At 33.3% G+C, this 20,645-nt stretch overlaps 1 protein-coding gene across 10 annotated transcripts in view; it reads left to right on the plus strand.

The window, feature by feature from the left end:
• Nucleotides 1-20,645, plus strand: part of PSME4 (proteasome activator subunit 4) — a 72,080-nt gene that overhangs the window by 27,303 nt on the left and 24,132 nt on the right. For all 10 annotated transcript variants that reach the window (XR_002827021.1, XR_002827024.1, XR_002827028.1 and 7 more), the window contains 15 exons: nucleotides 185-283; nucleotides 494-563; nucleotides 1,019-1,086; nucleotides 1,711-1,926; nucleotides 2,523-2,680; nucleotides 3,676-3,771; nucleotides 11,945-12,000; nucleotides 12,848-12,904; nucleotides 13,109-13,164; nucleotides 13,257-13,355; nucleotides 15,528-15,590; nucleotides 15,728-15,823; nucleotides 16,759-16,890; nucleotides 18,860-19,069; nucleotides 20,067-20,203. Coding sequence is in view for 5 of the 10 variants with exons in the window: in XM_023746839.1 (XP_023602607.1) it covers nucleotides 185-283; nucleotides 494-563; nucleotides 1,019-1,086; nucleotides 1,711-1,926; nucleotides 2,523-2,680; nucleotides 3,676-3,771; nucleotides 11,945-12,000; nucleotides 12,848-12,904; nucleotides 13,109-13,164; nucleotides 13,257-13,355; nucleotides 15,528-15,590; nucleotides 15,728-15,823; nucleotides 16,759-16,890; nucleotides 18,860-19,069; nucleotides 20,067-20,203 (1,613 nt within the window). In the remaining 5 variants the exon portion in view is untranslated. The remainder of the gene's footprint in view (nucleotides 1-184; nucleotides 284-493; nucleotides 564-1,018; nucleotides 1,087-1,710; nucleotides 1,927-2,522; nucleotides 2,681-3,675; nucleotides 3,772-11,944; nucleotides 12,001-12,847; nucleotides 12,905-13,108; nucleotides 13,165-13,256; nucleotides 13,356-15,527; nucleotides 15,591-15,727; nucleotides 15,824-16,758; nucleotides 16,891-18,859; nucleotides 19,070-20,066; nucleotides 20,204-20,645) is intronic.

A 20,645-nucleotide genomic window follows, 5' to 3' on the forward strand; every position in this document is an offset into this window, starting at 1 on the left:
TTGTGTAAAGATTGCTTGTAGATATGAATGTAACATTAGTGAGCAAATCCTTATAAATTCTGATGGCTAAAAATTTCATACTTGGTTACATTTAATATAGTCTGAGCATCATTTAAAAAATGTTTTATGTTTAATTTTGCTTAAAATGCTGATTAGACATTTTCATTTTTTACCTATCTTAAAGGTAGCCCTTCAGAAGGTTTTTAATTTTTCGATTTCACATATATTTGAAACAAGAGTGGCGGGCCGTATGGTGGCAGACATGTGCCGTGCTGCTGTAAAGGTGAGTTTGGGTTTTTTGGACTGATGAATTAATCAGTAACCAGCAGGTTTATGTGACTAATTTTTTAGATATGTTTGTTATACTTAAAATACATAGTCCTTTCAATAGTTGCTTACAGCCCTTATTTGCCACGAATATAGTGCTAGTGTATACTTTGTGACTGTTAAGTATTTATACCTTTCAAAAAACATGATGTACATATGTTTTCAGTGCTGCCCAGAGGAATCTTTGAAGCTATTTGTTCCTCACTGCTGCAGTGTTATAACTCAGCTTACAATGAGTAAGTCATATAGTTTCCATTCTGTATTTACAATTTTAAATAAAAATTTTTTCTGTTTCTAGAATTCTCTTGATAAAAACAAATCCTTTAAGTTATGCAGTTTCTTAATTTTGTAGTTTTGGGGGAGATTGCTCAAAATAAGATATCACCATCTTGACAGGCAGATTAGAAATTTTACTTTATTCAATTAATATTTTCTTACAAGAACCATTTAAAAGTTGCCACAAAAATACCAGTTATTTTGTGATATGCGCACAGTCAGACATTTGGCTGTTGTGTTTATTTTCTGAATTGTGAGTTTCCACCTCCTCTAGAGTAAGAAGGAATTGAAAAGTCTCCCTAAAAGAGACTTTTTCAGGTATCAGAAATATTAAATATAAATATGTAAACAATGATTCATTTAGTTGGATACACAGATTTTTTTTCTCCCCTCTTTACTATTTTGCCTTTTTCAGATGATGATGTATTAAATGAGGAAGAGCTAGACAAGGAGTTACTATGGAATCTTCAACTTTTGTCTGAGGTATTGTAAATCTTTGGAATAAAAACATACAATTGTGAAAACGTTGACTTGCTCTTAGTATTTATTCTTTTTTGAAAATTTGATATTAAAACATGAAAGGTCATAAGTTTTAGGTATTCTTTTGATTTAGTGGCAAAAAGTCAGATAATGTCACTTTCTGGTATCAGAGGAGTATAATTATTGATTACCTTATGTTCAGTATTATTGACTTTTTACTGATTAATTCCAATATAGTTAACTCATTAATTGAAAAGGTTATTAGATTTGGGAATTCTTTTTTTCTCTATGTCCTAAAGTTGGCCATTAATCAAACTTTAGCATTTTTTATGGGTTAGTTCAGGAACCAAAGAACAGAAATTCCATTAAGTTAGCTTTATCTCTTGGAAAGGATGTTACTATGCCATAGCACTTGAGAGCCTGGACTCCGAAAATGAGTTTGACCTTTATAAAGAATAGATTGTTAGAATATAATGAAAAAGTAAGTCCTAAAATGAATTATTTTAAGAGAAACACTGTTAATGCTTTTAGGCTTCTTTCATGCAAACATTAACCTTTGCATTAATTATTGATTCTTAAATCTTTTATCCCAAGTATCTTCGGGCTAAAAAATCTTTCTCTTTTTAGATTACTCGAGTGGATGGGAAGAAGTTGCTTCTTTATAGGGAGCAACTTGTAAAGATTCTCCAAAGAACCCTACATTTAACCTGTAAGCAGGGTTACACTCTGTCCTGCAACCTTTTGCATCACCTTCTTCGTTCTACCACGCTCATCTATCCTACAGAATACTGCAGTGTGCCGGGTGGCTTCGACAGGAGTCTCTCTGAATACTTTCCTATCAAGGCAAGCATTTTCAATAATTTCGGATTTAAGGATATATCCGGTTATTTTCCTAAGGAATTCAAAGTGTGGTTGTTGTTTTTCTTGTGTATGAAGGTGTCACTTCTTTATTTTAGAAGTAGATTATATTAAAGCTTATTGGGTTGTTTATTTTGAAGATCTAATTGGCTTTTTAAGTGATTTGTGAATGAGGCAGCATCCCATCTGGCAACTGGAATGGCGCTCCCTGGAATGTTTTAAATGTGTGCAGCTTAGTACATAGTGCTGGAGCTCCTCTAGTTTTCTTCTTTCCTGTTTTTGTGTGAGATGACTTGTTCTGCCACATCTAACCTGTATAATTCAATATAATTTTATCGGGTAACTCAGTAGACTCACATAAATTAACTATTACTCTTATAAGTAAACTAATATTTGAGGGGCTCTTCAGGGAGACCTTTTCAGGAGTTATAATGAAGGGATAATACGTTGTCATGCCATTTTTGTGTGCATTATTCACTATCTTAGGTTTGAAACACTTATACATATTCTAACATTTTCAATTATGTATATGTTCCTTTTTCAACTTCACAACTGGCTGAACAAATGCTGTTCTTTTCTAGGACTGGGGTAAACCGGGGGACCTTTGGAATCTGGGAATCCAGTGGCATGTTCCTTCTTCCAATGAGGTGGCGTTTGCCTTCTTTCTGTTGGACTCTTTTCTTCAGCCTGAACTCATCAAACTCCAGCAGTGTGGGGATGGAGAAATCGAAATGTCTAGGTTAGTTTTTTTAAAATAATTAATTGGTGTTAGTTTTTATGGTTTTAGACTAAAAATATCTTTATTTGTGCCTTTCGTTCTCTCTCTGGATGTCTGCTGTATTCATTTTCAGTGAGTTTTGAACATGGACATGAGTGTAATTAGAAACCATTTAATATAGCGTTGTGTAACAGAAAATTTGTCATAACATTTAAACATAAATGGTTTTTGTCCTCGCTTGTTTTTAGTGCTTTTTACTTAGCTGTTTCACTTGTGCATCTTTGGGAAGTGTGTAGCTATGTCCCCTTTGAAAGTAATGCCTGCTTTCTAGGTTCAGCTTAGATTTATTGGTCTGTTTCTTCTTGGTAATTCATTATTGCTGTTAATATTACTTAAGAGAAATATCTCTGTGAGGTAATTTTTTTTTCCTTTTCTATAGGCTTTAATAAGAAAATTATTTGAAATCATTAGACTTTTATAGTTTGGATATTTGACAGTTCCTAAAATAATAGTAGGAAAATTACTGTGTGTCAAATATCAGGAAACTTTAATAGCAAATTCAGTAGAAATGGGATTGGAGGAAGAAGTATGATTGACTTCATGTCAACTATATAGTCTGTTGCACAAAACTGCCTTTTGAAGTGAACGTTTAGCTAGTCCATTTTTAGATGAGATATGCTTAAAGATTTCATGTAATACTGTTTTCTTGTGGTAGTGATCTTTAGGTAAATAGGTGATTAAATTCAGAATTGTTTTACAAAGCACAATCAGTCTTTGTTACCTGTGATTATTTAGAACCTGCTTAAATATAAGCACATCTCCTATTACCAGTAAATATCTGTTTAATTACCTTGAACTATTAAGTGGGTAAACTGTGGTGGTTGCCATTTTTTTGCCTTAATTTTGTACATCCCCACTTGATGAAGTTTTTGTACTTCCCCCTAGATTCTTGGCTTTTTATTAAATAGGGATTTGGGGTCTTGTAAAATATGAAAATACCTTTTATTTTTTTCTAGAGATGATGTTCTACAGAGTCTGACTATAGTGCACAACTGTTTAATTGGCTCAGGAAACCTCCTACCTCCATTGAAAGGAGAGCCAGTTGCTAACTTGTAAGTAAAAATAACTACTTTACATATTTTGCTATTTTTCCATTTGGCATATATTTTAAGTCTTAGTCACATAATGATTTTCTGGTTTTATAGTTATTGGTGGTGTTTGTATCACTTTAACCTTTTTGTCATTGATAGGCCAAAAAATACCTGAGGCACAACTTAGGTCTGTAAACTTTAAGGCTTATTCAGATCTTCATATGGTGCCAGGATAATTTTGAATGTTCATGAGTTTTAAATATTAATTTAGAGATATTTAAGTTTATCTATTAGATTACTAAGTTAATTAAGAAATACTCTGCTTTAAAAAGGAAAGAAAAATACTTTTAGTCTGCCGTAAATGTTGATTAAAGATTTTGCAGCAAAAAACGGGTGTTTTTTAAATAAAAATTTGTCCATGTTATTCATTATGATTTTGAACTTTTTAGATCTATCAAGTTGCTTTTTTTGAATTTAAGTGCTTTTCAAAGTATTATTATTTTGAATTGAGTGTCTTGATTTAATCTATTGTTAGTGCTACCATTTAAGTTAAAAAATTGAGTTTAATGGACATCAGCAAATATGTAACTTTAGCTCACATAATAAGTAGATACTAGTTTCAGTATACCATCTTAGATCATTTTCTGTCGACATCAACATCTCATTGCTGAACAACTTAATGAAAATCACATAAAAATGAGTAAGTAATCCCTGCCCGCTAAAAAACACAAAGAGGAGAATTATTTGTGGATTTTACAACAAAAATATTAAAAAGCTTCAAGGAGTTGTTTTAAAATATGACTTGCTTGTCTTTCCTATATTTTGTATAATCATTGTTTGGAATCATGCTTTTTCATAATTTCCACTTATTTCAATCTAAAAGCTGTTTTTAGACATTGAATTTTAGCTTGCTCATTAGATTTAAGAGGGTGAAGTAGGGTCATTTCAAGTAAGGGAATCTGTTTTCAGTTTACTTAGGAATTTGCTGAATTTTTAAAGAACCTTTATTTTTCATTAGTTTTATAGTTTGATATCAGAGCAGTATTACCAAATTCATTTTTATTATGAGAGATTGATTTTCAAATTATTTTTTAAATTCTCACCTGAGGATATGTTTATTGATGTGTGAGAGAGAAAAGCATAGATGGTTGCCTCCCATAAACATCCCCACCAGGGTTCGAACCCACAACCTAGTTATGGTCCCTGACTGGGAATGGAACCCGCAGCCCTTTTGGTGCTTGGGAATACCTTTTGCTCCAACTAACTGAGCCCGCCACCTGGAGGGGCATGAGAGATTCATTTTAAACAATTTTAAATGAGACCTAAAATTAAAATCAATGGTTTTTATTTTCTTGAAGATTTTAATAGTGTGTAGTAATACAGTAAAAAATTTAATATGTAATGAGTTTATTAAATTAGTAAATTTAGTTGTGCTTGGACTTGTTGACAATGAGAAGTGTCTTCATTTAATCCAAAAATTTATCTAAGAGCAAAAGCATGTATAATCTGTGTATATGATGAGAAGATTTTTAGTAGAGTGATCATTTAGATGTACTTCTTGAAGGGTCAGCTAAGGAGGCCTGGAGGTTTTTCAATATGGAAGTTTATATCATCATGTAGCCATATTATGCCATGTGCACTATAATAGTTCAATATGGAAGTTTATATCATCATGTAGCCATATTATGCCATGTGCACTATAATAGGGAATTGACACAAATAATTCATCTTTTTTGTGTATATATTTTTACATGTATATTTTTATTGATTTCAGAAAGGATGAGAGAGGGAGATAGAGATAGAAACATCATTGATGAGAGAGAATCATTGATTAACTGCCTCCTACATGCTTCCCAACTGGGGATCAAGCCTGCAACCTGGGCATGTGCCCTGACCAGGAATCGAACCATGACCTCCTGGTTCATAGGTCGACACTAACCACTGAGAACACCAGCTGGGCAAGAATTTATCTTTTGAAATAAATGTGCATCTGGACAAAATTGCCATATATTTTGTTATTATACACCAATTAGGTTTATATATAATGAAATGCATTTTCAATAAGGAAAATAATACCATGTTATAAAAATGTTACAAATGCCATGGACTATAACTAAATAATTTGTTAGCCTGCATTACTATACACTATAAACTATATAATTGATCCTGAGTATCCTTTATAGGTTTTTCCCAGAAAAGTTGGAGAAGAAAGATAATTTAGATGGAGATGTTTTTGACTTTTCACTTTTAGTGTGAAAATTTAATGTAATGAAGTAATAAAAGCTATTTAATATAAATATACAATTATTAGATTTTTAAATATATTTAAAAGTCTACATATAAAATGTTTTCTTGTATACAGGGGTGGGCAAAAGTGGGTTACAGCCCTAACCAGTTTGGCTCAATGGATAGAGTGTCGGCCTGCAGACTGAAGGGTCCCAGATTCGATTCAGGTCAAGGGCATGTACCTTGGTTGCAGGCACATCCCCAGTAGGGGGTGTGCAGGAGGCAGCTGATTAATGTTTCTCTCTCATTGATGTTTCTAACTCTCTATCCCTCTCCCTTCCTCTCTGTAAAAAATCAATAAAATATATTTTTTTTAAAAAGTGGGTTACAGTTGTTTGTATGAAAAATACAATAATGAACAATAATACAAGAAAGCTGTTTCCCATACTCACAACTGTAAAACTACTCTTGCCCACCCCTGTATATTTAGTAATACCTAACAAAATAAAATATGAAATGATGAAAAAGTCAATCATTTTAATCATTGAATAGTACACATTTTTTAAGAGTCTTTGTAGTTACGTACATCTATGCAGGATAATGATTTAATGAAGTTGAAATAAAAATGAATGAACAGCCCTTAGCCATTGAGTTGCCAAAACACGGAGTTTGTATAGTCTTCCCTGGGCCTTTAACTCATTCTTATCAGAATCCTTTCCTTTAAAACCATTTTCTTAACTGGTATCATCTTTATCTGAAATTTTAATTTGTTTTGGTAATGTATGCCACCTTATATTTTCTTTATATAACATTTTGGCTTTTTTTGGCTGATAGTAAATTGGTTCTCACCAAAGTATCATAAAATAAAGTTAGCTTTTTAAATTTCTGAAATGCTTTTTTAGTAAGTCAGTTGTTAAAATCTTCTAAATGTACATTGATTTGAAAACACTAAGTAATTTCAGTTGATGGTGCCATTGTTCTGTGATATTAAATCACACTGCCTGGTGTGAAGAAAGAATATCTGTAGCATAACTCTCAATTAAATTATCAACAGCACATCAGTTTGAAACTAGTACATAAAAACAACAATAGGAAAGTAGTTGCTCCATGGGAAATAGAGTAAAATGTATCAGGTCGGGGAGAAAAGGAAAGACATAAATGTGACAGATGCTTTAGTGTAATGCCTAAGGTGCTAAAATTTTACCGATGTTAATAACAAACAATTTTGCCTTTGTATTATGGAACAGTATGCATTTTCCAAAATACTCAAGCAGTTTTTGGAAGCACATAGCAACTCAGTTTTTTAAATTTCAACTTATGCTTTTCTTTTTCTTATATAAATCTCAATTAGGTAAAATATTCTAGCTGCTTTATTAAGTTTGCCTTGCGCATGTATTAGTAGTATTTGTCTTCTGGAAAATTGAAAAGTAATGAAAAACTTAGTTCTGAGATTTTCTGTAAGAAAATCTAACTTAGTTTCTAATAGAGTATATGGGATGATCTTAAAATCCCATTGTTCAGGGGAATGGCTACTATAAATATAAGAACTATGCTAAGTGATTAGAGACTGACAAAAAATAAACTACTTAGATAAGTTGATTATTCTAATAAGTATAAAATAAATGATATACCTAATGTATCTGCATTGTAATTTTGGCCTTTAGCAGTGTAGGGGGTCACTAAATATCTTGTACATACTATATATTTTACTGTTTCAAATGATGGGTAAATTACGGTTCCTTGAGGGTAATTAAAGGATACATTTTTTAGTTTAGTACAATTTTGATATTTAGCAGTTTTGTTGTACTAAGTCTGCCTAATTACTCTTATATTGGAACCTCTCTATTTCGCCCTTGGAACCTTGAGTTGATGATTTAATAGAAATATTTGTGATATAGTTTATACTCATAGTTCTACCTTTATAGATGTGGAAGTTGGAGTATGTCTTTGCAGGCTCACAGGAATTTTGGACACTTGCCTTTAATCCTCAAATCATCATTAATTTCTCCTTTTGCAGTCCACTCATAATCTTTTAGGTCTAACCAGCTATCACAGAAAGTAAAAAACTAATAGCATCTATAAAAACAGGGTTACTCAAGGTAGAGGAGTCATCATTTTTCATCTCCAATATTTCTTCTTTACTTTATACCCCCTTTTCTCTGGTAGATCTGTAAGTCATTCTTAGTTAGATCATTCTTAAGATCTCAGCTTTTACTAACTTTTCATTCAAGAAAAATTCATACTTAAGGTCTAAGAGTTGAGACCATTTCATTAATATGTGAAAGGATGTGTTGTTATGCGATGAGGGGCAGGGCTAGCTAACCTCTCTTGGCACCTCCAGGGAACTACCCAGCTCTGCTGGGGGAGCCGCACACAGAAAAGGAAACAGTTACTACTCCACGGTGAGTAATCCTGTTTTCTCCTTATTTCACCTTCTGACTGTTTTCTTTGAATTTTTAAAAGCTTATGTGTCAGACATGAAAATAGTTCTTATGCTCAGCATAAATTTTCAACCTAGCACTATGTAAGATCTCTCTTTCTTTACTTAGCAACCTGTTATGCCCATGGTAGAGGAAGAGCTAGCTTGTCATTTGTGTCTATTGTTATTATTGATGCCTAGGATTGAATTGCATAACAGAACACAGAAATAGGCCAATTGTCTCTTGTGAAACTCTTCGTAATCTTGGCTGGAAAAAATATCTAGTGGCTTGGTTTTATACCTTTAGGTTTGTTTTCATTTGGGAGGGGAGTGATTATTGAAAAGGGTAGCTTGTTCTTTCACTTACAGACAGGAAGAGTTATTACTGTTTGCGGTTGTGTTACGACAGTTAATCTAGCTTTCATTTGCATATTTGATTTGTATATTTTGTTTTTATGTTATTAGTCACTGCTTCCCTTTTCACCATCTTTTTCCTCCAGTGATTGTTTTCAGTTCTACTCTGATCACATCTAAAGAAGATTGCCATCTAGTGGTACCAATTACATAGTTGTGGAAACTTACAGGTCCCATCCCCTCCTCCCGCCCGGTGGCACACATATTGAATAGATCTTGTTATAAATTAGATGGCCTGGTACTATTTAGTTGATTTAACTTCATTATTTATGGATGGTATTATTTATAATATGTTGTGTTGAAATTACTTGTCAGAATTTTATTTAGTTCTTGTGTCAAATTACTTACTCCATGTAAAATGAAACAGTGAATGTGAGAAGAATAAATTTCACTTGAGGTGGGAAAGTGATGGTATTTGATTTAAATTATATATATTGCTACTATGGCTTTTAATCAGAACACAGATCTATAAGTTGACAGTACTTTAATTCTATTCAGCTAAGATGTTCATAACTAAAAGTTACAAGAGCAGTTTTAAATAACAGAGTATGGCTGCACATGACTTATAAAGTGGCCACAAGAGATAAATAGGTCATGACTAGAGATTTCTTTTAGAAAATTATTCTTTTAGAGATCAGAAGAAATAAATTGGTATAAATATGTTTTTACACTTGCGGAGAAACATTTACTGTAAAACATGTCAACCCAAATGGAGTTCAATAAACTTATTAGATAAGAGATCAGTTAAAGCTGAATCTTAGATAAATAAGCCTAAAAGGAATTAGTGATGGACAAGAATAAACAAAACTGAAATATATGTCTAACCAGATGCCTTCTCTACCCTTGAGTTCTGTAGATGTATTTTAATTTAGATTTTAAAAATAAAAGCCTAAGTAATTTTTATTTAAATGGATTACTTAATACTATACTTTAAAATCCCATGCAGGCTGATATTTTAAAGTAATTATAATAACTGATCATCTTTCTTCAAATTTTTTAATAGGGGAACTATTTAGAGTGACATGTGGATTTTAAAAATTGGTATGAGGGCTTATAGTTGAGACTTGTTTTTAAAAGTGATTACAGTGTAATTGGTTACTAGGATCATAAATGCATACCAAAAAAAACATTTCAAATTACCAATTAATAGGGTTGGGTTTTTTTCATTTGTTTGATAGGTTCTCCCTCCTCCCTTTGGATATAGTAAAAATTGTTCTGAGGTTTGCTGTAGAGATTGTTTTTTATGATACTTATAAGACTAATTTTGTGATAATTAAAATGTATGCTTGGTTCAATATTATTCGGTACTAGGTATGGACTGGTTATGGTACAATTGTATTCCTACTTTAGTAAACTACTTATATTTATAGCAGCAGTGAGGAGATGTCCTCTCATGTGACAGCTCATGACAAGCACCTCCCCATCCTCTACCAAGGGAGGTTAGGCCAGGGTGGTAACAGTCTTATGCTTTTTGCTTGTTACTGCTTAAGCACAGCCTTTTTCTCTTTGCTGGTGAAACTAATTTCAGTAGACATGGACTCCCCTTTGCATTCATTTTAAAGGAATCTTATTTTATTTTTACTGACTAAATTCTGGGTACATATCTATTTTTCAGTCATACACAATTTTACAGAATCCTCAAGTTTCCAAGTTTTATGCAATGAAAACCAGATTTTTAAAAAAATATATTTTTATTGATTTCAGAGAGAAAGGGAGAGGGAGAGAAAGATAGAAACATCAATGATGAGAGAGAATCATTGATTGACTGCCTCCTGCACGCTCCCTACTGGGGATCAAGCCTGCAACCCCGGGCATATGCCCTTGACTTGAATTGAACCTGGGACCCTTCAGTCCGGAGGCTGACACTCTAGCCACTGAGCCAAACCAGCTAGGGCTGAAAACCAGATATTAAGAATTAGAATTTGAACTTGAAAATCTCTGAGAAGCAAATTAGCATTTTATATTATAACCCATTACCATTCTTTGTTTATACTCTGTAGGCTTGGTTTTGAATCTTGTGATGATACTATTTTCATTCTAGGCTTAGATTATGGGGAGGGACATACTTACAATTGGCATTTTAGTAATCTTGATGTTATTACTATTTAGATAAATCCCAGAATTTAAAACTATGAAATACTAAGGTAAAGATAATTTAACGTATAAAAATACACTAGAGATGTAATGTATTGATTTTAAAGTGTTTTCTTCATTACAAGGCTGTGTAATTCATGAGTGATGAGTAATAACTGTAAAATTTCTGTTTGTTGCTACTTAGCCCTTATATATGCTTATCCCATGTTTTCTTGGCAATTGTGCCTGTGTTTCTCCTCTTAGAAAGTAATATATCTTTGTTTTTAAAAAGTTATTGAATTCAGTCTCATATTTTGATATAAAATGTTGAAAATTAAAGTATTTTTGTAGAAAATTTAGATTTCAGTTACAAAAGTTTGTATTTTCCAATACTTGTTCTCACATACCTAAAAAGTGACTTTTCATTTAATAGATTTAACTAGTTCAGTTTATTTCAGTAACATGTTTCTTTGTGACAGATCTTTAACTAGGAAATGCAGTGGGTTTTTTTTTTGTTTTTTTTTACCTCTGAACATCTTTTGAAGTAGTGGCATTTTTCTGCAGATGGTAGGAGAAATAAGTTTGGCTGATTTTAAGAGGAAGGGTATTGATTGTCTAAAGAAGCTTGTCTGCTATATATTCTACAATAAAATTTGATTGTGGGTTTTTGGTGACTACTTTTAACCCTTACTATGCTATTACAAATCTAACTTTCCTTTGTATAAATGTATAAATGTTTATCATCAGACTTAAGCTTTTACACTTGACTATAGAATATCAATACAACACTCATTTGAGCAGTGAATCACTCCCCCCAAAGTCATTAAATGTAATTAACATTTTCTTTAAGATGAGTACTATTGTTCTTACTGATGAAAGAGATAGCATCTATCCTCACAAGGATAAAGTAAAGAATTGAAGTATTGAAGATGGGAAATCTGTGTTTGTTAAAAGAGCATCATCATCTTTGTTTTGATTTAAACATTCTAGCAATGACATTTTTCCCTTTAACCCTTATTATTGGTATTATTAATAAATACAAGCACTCTTGTTTTTGTACAGGGTTCCAAGTATGGTGTCCTTGGAAGAGACAAAGTTGTATACTGGACTTGAATATGGTATGTGAATCCTAATCTGAGTAAATCTGCGTAGTCTATTTTTTGTCAATTATTCTAAAGGGTTAAAATGGAATAATTTTGTGGTTATAATTTTCCTATGCTCCTTTTTATATATAAAAGTGAATATTAATTACACAATAGTTATATTTTTCTGGAGAAACTAGAAAATTATTATATAAGGGTAAGCTAGTACAAGATAGAAATTTGGGTCAGTAAATATTTGGATATTTTCTATTTGCAGAGGCAGACTTTCATATACTGTAATATTCATTTATATTTAGGATTGTTTTAGAACTGATATACTTGATATGAATGAGAATATTATAACCTTTATATATTCTGACTATCTCTTTTTCTACCATAGTTAAATTTCATATAAATATTTATGCAAAGCATTTTATTCTATTCATTTAATGTTCTGAATCTAACATTGGTAGAAATTTGACACACTTCCCTATTGCTGGATTAACACTGGAGTTAGTTGCATTAATTGCTAGAGTAATTTTAGCTTGCTTGATTTGGGTCACCCATAACTAATTAGAGAATCCTATGCATTTATGGTCTCTAGTTAGTGAATAGAGTCTTTGAAATATTTATTGGCAAAGATAGGTTTTTTTCCTCCCTCTTCCTTGCCTGTCTAATCAAGTTTTATAAGCAGGTCATTGTAAATGTGAAGGTTATTCTATATCATGCTTAGTCATTAATCCAACTATTATGAAGGCCAACTCACTTGTTTATTTTTCTCCTGGATACATTATCTCTTCTTTAAACAAACTGTTGGTAAAAACTTCAACAGTATGGAAGTGTTTCAGTGTCTCTAAAATACCTTCTCATTTTTCTAAAACAGATTTATCCAGAGAGAACCACCGAGAAGCCATCGCTAGAGTAATAAGGAAACTTCTTAGTAAGTACATATATGCATTTTTTTTACTAATAAATATTTAGAATTTAATTCTGTAACATGTGCTTTTACTTAACATTTTTCATTCTCAATAGTGAGAATATCGTGAGGTGTTTTTTTCCTTAACTAATAGACTTTTAATGTATTAGGAGTACTGTAGTAATTCAAAATATTTTAATCAAAATCTGATTTCTTTTTTTCTTATAGACCACATACTTAATAATTCAGAAGATGACACCAAGTCATTGTTTCTTATCATAAAGGTACAGTTGTCATCTAATAGTTTCATATTTATTAATAGGATAGGTTTGATGCAATGACTTAAAAATATAAAATTTGAAATTTTTTGACACAGATTATTGGAGACCTTTTGCAGTTCCAAGGATCTCACAAGCATGAATTTGACTCCCGTTGGAAAAGCTTTAACCTAGTAAAAAAATCAATGGAAAATCGGGTCAGTATTTTCCCCTACAACTCTGAAATAATATTTTTAAAGATGTGTAATATAACCACCTGATTTAGTGATTATTAGGCATAGAGAAGAAGTTGACATAAGAAAAAATAGTAGATTTTTAAATATGATATCATGATATAATCAAAAGGGTCCTAGGAAAAAAATGTATTTTTCTGAAACAAACTCTTCAGTCTATTTCCACAGTCTCTTAACTCTCAGTGGGAATTTGAAGTGTGATAACTTGGCAATGGCATTGAAACTGCCTTGTAAGATCCTGAAGTACTGAGTAAAAGATAGGAATTGTCCAAAGGCACTTTATGTAGATCAGAGGAAAATATATCTCATGTTGTATTTATGCTTCAGGAAAAGTCAGTACAAGTTTCTCTCAGAGCATAGAAGAAAGAATACTTAAGTTAGCCATTTGATGTTCTTGGCAGTTTTCTTTATAGGAGGTTTTTATTTAAATTAGGTCTAAAAAGGTTGTGTTAGTTTCTTATGTAGGCAAGAAATGCTAGACAGAAGGAATCTACACTAATAAAAGAAAGATGCAAATTGACCGTACCTTTGTGACACCCACCAGCCAATCAGGAGTGAGTATGGCAGGTTAATTTGCATACATAGCCGCTCTGGGCAGCGTGGGGAGGTGGAAAGGTGTCTCCAGGCCAGAGCGGAGGCGGTGCTGGCAGCCAGGGGAAGGAAGGCCCATTCTTGCACGAATCTTCGTGCATCGGGCCTCTAGTCCTATATAATAAAAGGCTAAAATGCAAATCACCTAACAGCGGAACAGCCGGTCACTATGACACACGGTGACCACTAGGGGGCAGATGCTCAATGCAGGAGCTGCCCCCTGGTGGTCAGTGTACTCCCACAGGAAGAGCGCTGCTCATCCAGAAGCTGAGCTCACAGCTGGTGAGCACAGCGGCGGTGGCAGGGCAGCACTAAGGATGTCCTGAGGAGCGGGCCTAAGCTGGCAATTGGACATTCCCCAAGGGCTTCTGGACTATGAGAGGGTGCAGGCTGGGCTGAGGGGACCCGACCCCCCCACCACCACCCCCGCCCTAGTGCACAAATTTTGTGCACTGGGCCTCTAGCAGTATATAAAAGGGAGATGTTACACACATGGCTTGCTTTAGGAAACTGGCTGTTGGGAATAGTCGCAGGTGCTACACCAGGTCATTTATAATTTTTTCCCCAGAAAGTGCTTTAGTTTTATATTCAGGGGTGTCATTAAAGATTTTTAACTAGATCTGGCTTGAATATTAGAAAGAGCAATATTAAATTGAATGAATTTTGAAAAGCTCTTTTACCACTGTGAAAAATATGCAGTAGGAGATTGAGACTGGAAATAGGAGGTTGGTTAAAGTATTTTAATAGCCCAGATGGAGAAATAGCCTGAATCTGGTCACTGGCATGAAGATGGAGAAAAAGTGTTTTAAAAAAGAAGGAATTGCCCTAACCGGTTTGGCTCAGTGGACAGAGCGTCGGCCTGCGGACTCAAGGGTCCCAGGTTCGATTCCGGCCAAGGGCATCTACCTTGGTTGCGGGTACATCCCCAGTAGGGAGTGTGCAGAAGGCAGCTGATCGATGTTTCTCTCTCATCGATGTTTCTAACTCTCTATCCCTCTCCCTCCCTCTCTGTAAAAAAATCAATAAAATATATTAAAAAATAAAAAAGAAGGAATTGTGGGGACTTGATGACCAATGTGACTGGGTAGAAGATTGGGGGTGAGGGAGAGCTTAAATGATAATTTTCAGAAAAATAAAAGATATTATATTCTGTAGTAAACACGCGCAGTCACCTAGGGAGTCTACTTATAAATGTAACTGAGTCCAGAAATTTTCTTTGTAGGCTGTTTGTGTACTTTGACAGAATAAGAACCAACTCCATTGCTTTCTATTGCTTCCCGTGCATGAATCTGTTCATAATTTATCAGAAAAATGGGGTGTTGGATGAGCCATTTAAAGGGAATATTTCTATTGTTATACATAAAATTGATTGAAATAGTACATTTTAAAATAAACCTGTTGGCTTTAGAATAAATGAACTACCTCCACTAGTCACCAGCCTGCCATGACCTTCTTTGAACTAATTTTTCATTAAGGGTTTCAGGACAATCCACTGTTGTGGTCATTTAGGGAAAATGTTGAAGTGTTTTCTACTTTATCTTTCAGCTCCATGGGAAAAAACAACATATCAGAGCACTGTTGATTGACAGAGTAATGTTGCAGCATGAGGTAAATATCTTTTTAAAATCAAGATGACTTCTTTAAATGACAGTTTTCCAGATGAATATTTAATTATTTGTTACTTCATAATTAAATGAGCTTTTCGTACAAACTTTTGAGATTTGATTTACATTGATTTTTCGTAGCTACGAACACTAACTGTTGAAGGTTGTGAGTACAAAAAGGTACATCAAGATATGATCAGAGATCTTCTTCGTTTATCTACAAGTTCATACAGTCAGGTAAGGCCTAGTCTAAACACCACTCTCCCCACTCCCATTTTATTACATGCAATCTAAGTATCCCCATGTTAACAAGGGAGTTTAGAATTTATTGGCATAGAGAACATCTTTCAAATCGTAAATATATTCATGCTAATTTTGCTAGTCTTTTAAAAATAATTATTATTTTTGCTGTGTGTAATTGCTTCTCCAATTAAAAAAAATTAATTGAAGTTGATGGATAGTGCTAGTGTAATGTTGCTGCCACTTAATTAAATCACATCATAAAGGCCATGTAATCCCTCCTAGGTGTTATGTTTGGATTTTAGGAAGCTGCTACCATGTGAATTATGGGGTCTATCCTTTAAGGTAGTGTGGGACCAAGAGTTTATCTCTAATCATGGAAAACGGAAAAAAGTAAAGAGATTCATGTACAGCTAATTATTCTGTATTTATAAAATAATACAAATTGGGAAACTAGTCTTTAACCCAGATATTTCACCTAAACTTACTTTGAAAAGGATTTAAAATATGTACTGTGTGTTGTTTTTATATTTACGCTGAATATTTTGCTTGTGTTATAAAATATGTGGTGATAACATTGGTATTGAAAAAATTAAGTTCTGTGTTTTAGAGAAAATCAGACTTTTCATCAAGAGTAACTCGGAATAAGAAGTTTAATATCCTGCTGATTGTGTTACTGATCAAATGCATACTGGTTCCATTTAGTCTCTCCTTTATAAAAAACATTTGTACTTATGTAACCTAAGTCGTAGATATGGTTGGTGGTCATGCTTTCCTTTTGATAAAAAGATAATTATTTGTTTTTGTTAAGGCATTGCTTTGGTATATTTTTCTATTATAGTATTTAAATTTTTACTTTATGATAATTCATTTAGAAATTTTTGTAGTTTGTCTACCATTGAATAAAAGCCCTCTGTTAATACTCTCTCTAGGTCAGAAATAAGGCTCAGCAAACATTTTTTTCTGCCTTGGGAGCATATAACTTCTGCTGCAGAGATATCATTCCCTTGGTTTTGGAGTTTTTACGACCTGACAGACAAGATGTCACACAACAGCAGTTCAAGGTACAGTTATTTTTTGTTTTGTTTTATTATAAAAATTTTCAAACATACAGAAAGGTTGAAATAATTCTTCAGTGACTATCCACCGTTCAGGTAATGTCTACCATTTTAAAGCTTGATTTACTTTATCTCATATCTTATTTCTTCAGCCATCTTATTTTTTTATGTATTTCAAAGTAAGTTGAAGACATCAGTGTACTTCACAGGTACAGTTTATTGTTTTCTTCCCAATTATTAAATTATTTATCAAAACCGTTGCAGCGGTTCTCAACCTGTGGGTCGCGACCCCTTTGGCAGTCGAACGACCCTTTCACAGGGGTCACCTAACACCATCCTGCATATCAGATATTTACATTACTATTCATAACAGTAGCAACATTACAGTTATGAAGTAGCAATGAAAATAATTTTATGGTTGGGTCACAACATGAGGAACTGTATCTAAAGGGCCAGAAGGTTGAGAACCACTGATTTATACCATCAGATAGAACTGGGCTGATTGAAAGTGATTTATGAGGGAGAATTGATAAGACTTGCTGGTTGAATGTGGGGGGGACTGAAAAAAGTATCTAAATTATTAAGGTTCTGCATTGTACACCTGGTTGTTGGGTACATCAGAGAGAGGAGACTAGATTATAAATTAATTTGTTTGGACAAGTTTAATTTGAAGTAGTTTCAATAAACTAAGAGGCAAGGCAGTTAGACACCTGAGTTTGGATTTTAAAATACTGTTTCAGTGTATATTGATGATAATTGAAATCTTTAGACATGGGTATGAGAGCCTAGGAGGAGAGTAAGGCAGGACCAGGAGGCAGGTGTTGAGAAAACTTCATTAGAAGCCCAAGAGGAAGGAGTAACTGAGAAGGGAAAGGTAATAAATACATTAAAAAATGAGAAGAATGACAGACGATAAGGAGACTTCTTTCTAGAAGGAAAACTCAACCAGTACTGTCATTTGCTTTCTGGAAAGAGTTAAGATGAGAACTAAACAAGTTCCTTGAAATTAGCCTGTAAGAACAGGTCAACAAACTATAGCTTGCGCTCAGTCACTTGCTTTTGTAAATAAAGTTTTATTGGAACACAGCCATGTCCATTCCTTTATGTATTGTCTATAGCTATTTTATGCTATGGTGACAGATGAGTAGTTTCAACAGAGACTGTATGGCCAATTATTTACTACATGATTCTTAATGGAAAAAAATGTGCTTCCCTCCTCTCCCCCCAATGTAGAAGGTGTAACTCATTGGGATGTATTTTAATGATCTTGTTGAAAGCATTTTAAATGTACAAAATCAGATAGATTAAGTAATATCAAAATTGAAAAATGTCTATTAGATCAGTATAGGTGAGCTTAACAGTGACCTTAAGAGGACCTGTAAAGAGGAGTACAGCATCAGGTGGGTAAGAAGTCTGATCGGAACTTAGTTCAGGTGAATGTTCAGGAAATGTTTGGGTACTAATTGTTCTTTTCATCGAAATGTAACTTACTGTCATCAGAATCATTCTGATAAATTGAACTTTTATGACTAGAAAATACACAGTATAATTAAGTAGCCTTGTTTTTATATACTTAGGAAAATACGTGGGAAAGATATATTAACTACTTCAGAAATCATTCTACACATTTATGCCCTAAAATGCTAGGAGTGGTCTATATAGTTCATGACTTTTACAATATAGTTGTAGTACAAGAGAATTGGGATGGAAGCTTTGTCTTAAAAACAAAATCCTTTCACTTTTATATTATCCGAATAGCCATTTTTTGAGCTAGCCCCCGTTAAATGACTTAGAGAAAATATTACTGGATGACACTTAATTAAATGTCAAGTTCAAATTTCTAAAAGTAACATGCCAAACAAATATGTGAACCTATTTTACTAAACAGAATCAATAATCACTGTTTAGTAAATTTAAAACCATCATGTAGGTGAGTGGCTTCTTAGTTCCCATATTAATAATTATTTTTCTGCAGGGTGCCTTGTATTGTCTCCTTGGAAATCACAGTGGTGTATGCTTGGCAAACCTTCATGATTGGGACTGTATTGTACAGACTTGGCCAGCAATTGTTTCTTCTGGTCTTAGCAAAGCCATGTCCCTAGAAAAACCATCAATAGTGAGACTATTTGATGACCTGGCAGAAAAGATTCATCGTCAGTATGAAACAATTGGCTTGGACTTCACAGTAAGTATAGCCATTTCTTAATTCAGATTTTAGTGGAAATACTACCCTGTTAAAATGCTTTTCTATTTTTCTTATCTTTTTTTCTGTAATAATATTCTTGATAATTAATTTTTAAAAGCATTTGTTTTGTTTTCTTTGTGATCTTTACTGTAGATAGCAGGGTGGAGTAGGAGGTTGGAGCATGGCCAGGAGTGAGCTAGGCTGCTCTCTTCCAAGGGGCCACAAAGGGTTATTACATTGTTGTAATTACCATTATTCCCTGTACATGCTGTGGCCTCATTTTTCAAAGAATTGATATTTTAGAGTACTATTCATACTAGCCACTGGGTTCATGATTTATAATGAAGAAAATTGAAATGGAATGATTTGACAAATGAAAAAGTAGAGAATATCAGGTTCCTGGGTGCTCAAATGGAGAGATGTAGCAGTAGATCATCTACAAATCTTCCAATGCATATTAGGCACCCATCAGAATCAGGATGGCTAAAAGAGATGTGAGCACAGTTGAATGCTCCTCTTCTCTAAAGTGGTTATGTTTGATATCTGTCCTCTGGTTTAAAAATCACTGCTCTAAATGTATTCCTTTTTTATTAAACAGTTTTGCTATTTACAGCTGTCATTAGATTAAACCGCTAAAAATTTTTTTAATTGAAATGTAATTCACATTCCAAACATTCACTCAACAATAGTGTATTCATAGGGTTGTACAACTATCACTACTCTTAATTCCAGAACCTTTTCCTCAGTCAAAAAGAAACTATATACCCAGCAACAGTTACTTCCCAGTTCCCCCATACCTGTAGCCTCTGAAAATCACTCATCTACTTTCTTTCTCTGTGAACTTACCTTTTATGGACATTTCATATAAATGGAATCATACAATATGTGGCCTTTTATTTCTGGCTTCTTTCACTTAACATAATATTGTCAAGATTCATCCATATTGTAGTATGTGTCAATACTTCACTTTTCCCCCCTGGCTTTTCTTTTTAATAAGATTCCCAAGTCATGTGTTGGAATAGCAGAATTACTTCAACAATCAAAAAACCCCTCTACCAACCAGATAATGCCTAGCTTAGAAGAAATAAAAGAAGGACTTAGACGCCAACAAGTAAAGAATGCTGATGCCCTAAGGTAATTAAACGTGCCTACTTGTCAAAGAAGATTACATTATAGATAGTGGGTTTTAGATATCTCTAAAATATAGGTAAACCATAACTATGTAATAAAATTTACACATTGATTCTGTAAAAAAATACGAAAATTTAGGAAATAATCATTGTGAAGATCCCTGATTGACACTTTTAGCTATGGAGTTGGGAAACACCATCTTAAAATAAACTTAATCTTAATATCATATCTTTTTTCAGTGTGAATTCTCTTTGATTTTTAAGTACAAATATCAGTCATTAAAAACTAACTCAAGTTGAACACATCTCTCATAGCACTTATAAATAATTGCTTTTTGGTCGGATTTATACAAATTTGGTATCAGGATATCAGTAACCTGTTTCTAGATTTTTGAGACCAAAGCATTTCAGTGCTTCAGTGATAAAACTCAAGCAGGGGCCTTCCT

This window comes from Myotis lucifugus, unplaced genomic scaffold, assembly GCF_000147115.1.
Source record: "Myotis lucifugus unplaced genomic scaffold, Myoluc2.0 scaffold_6, whole genome shotgun sequence".
In the NCBI taxonomy this organism is placed as follows: Eukaryota; Metazoa; Chordata; class Mammalia; order Chiroptera; family Vespertilionidae; genus Myotis; species Myotis lucifugus.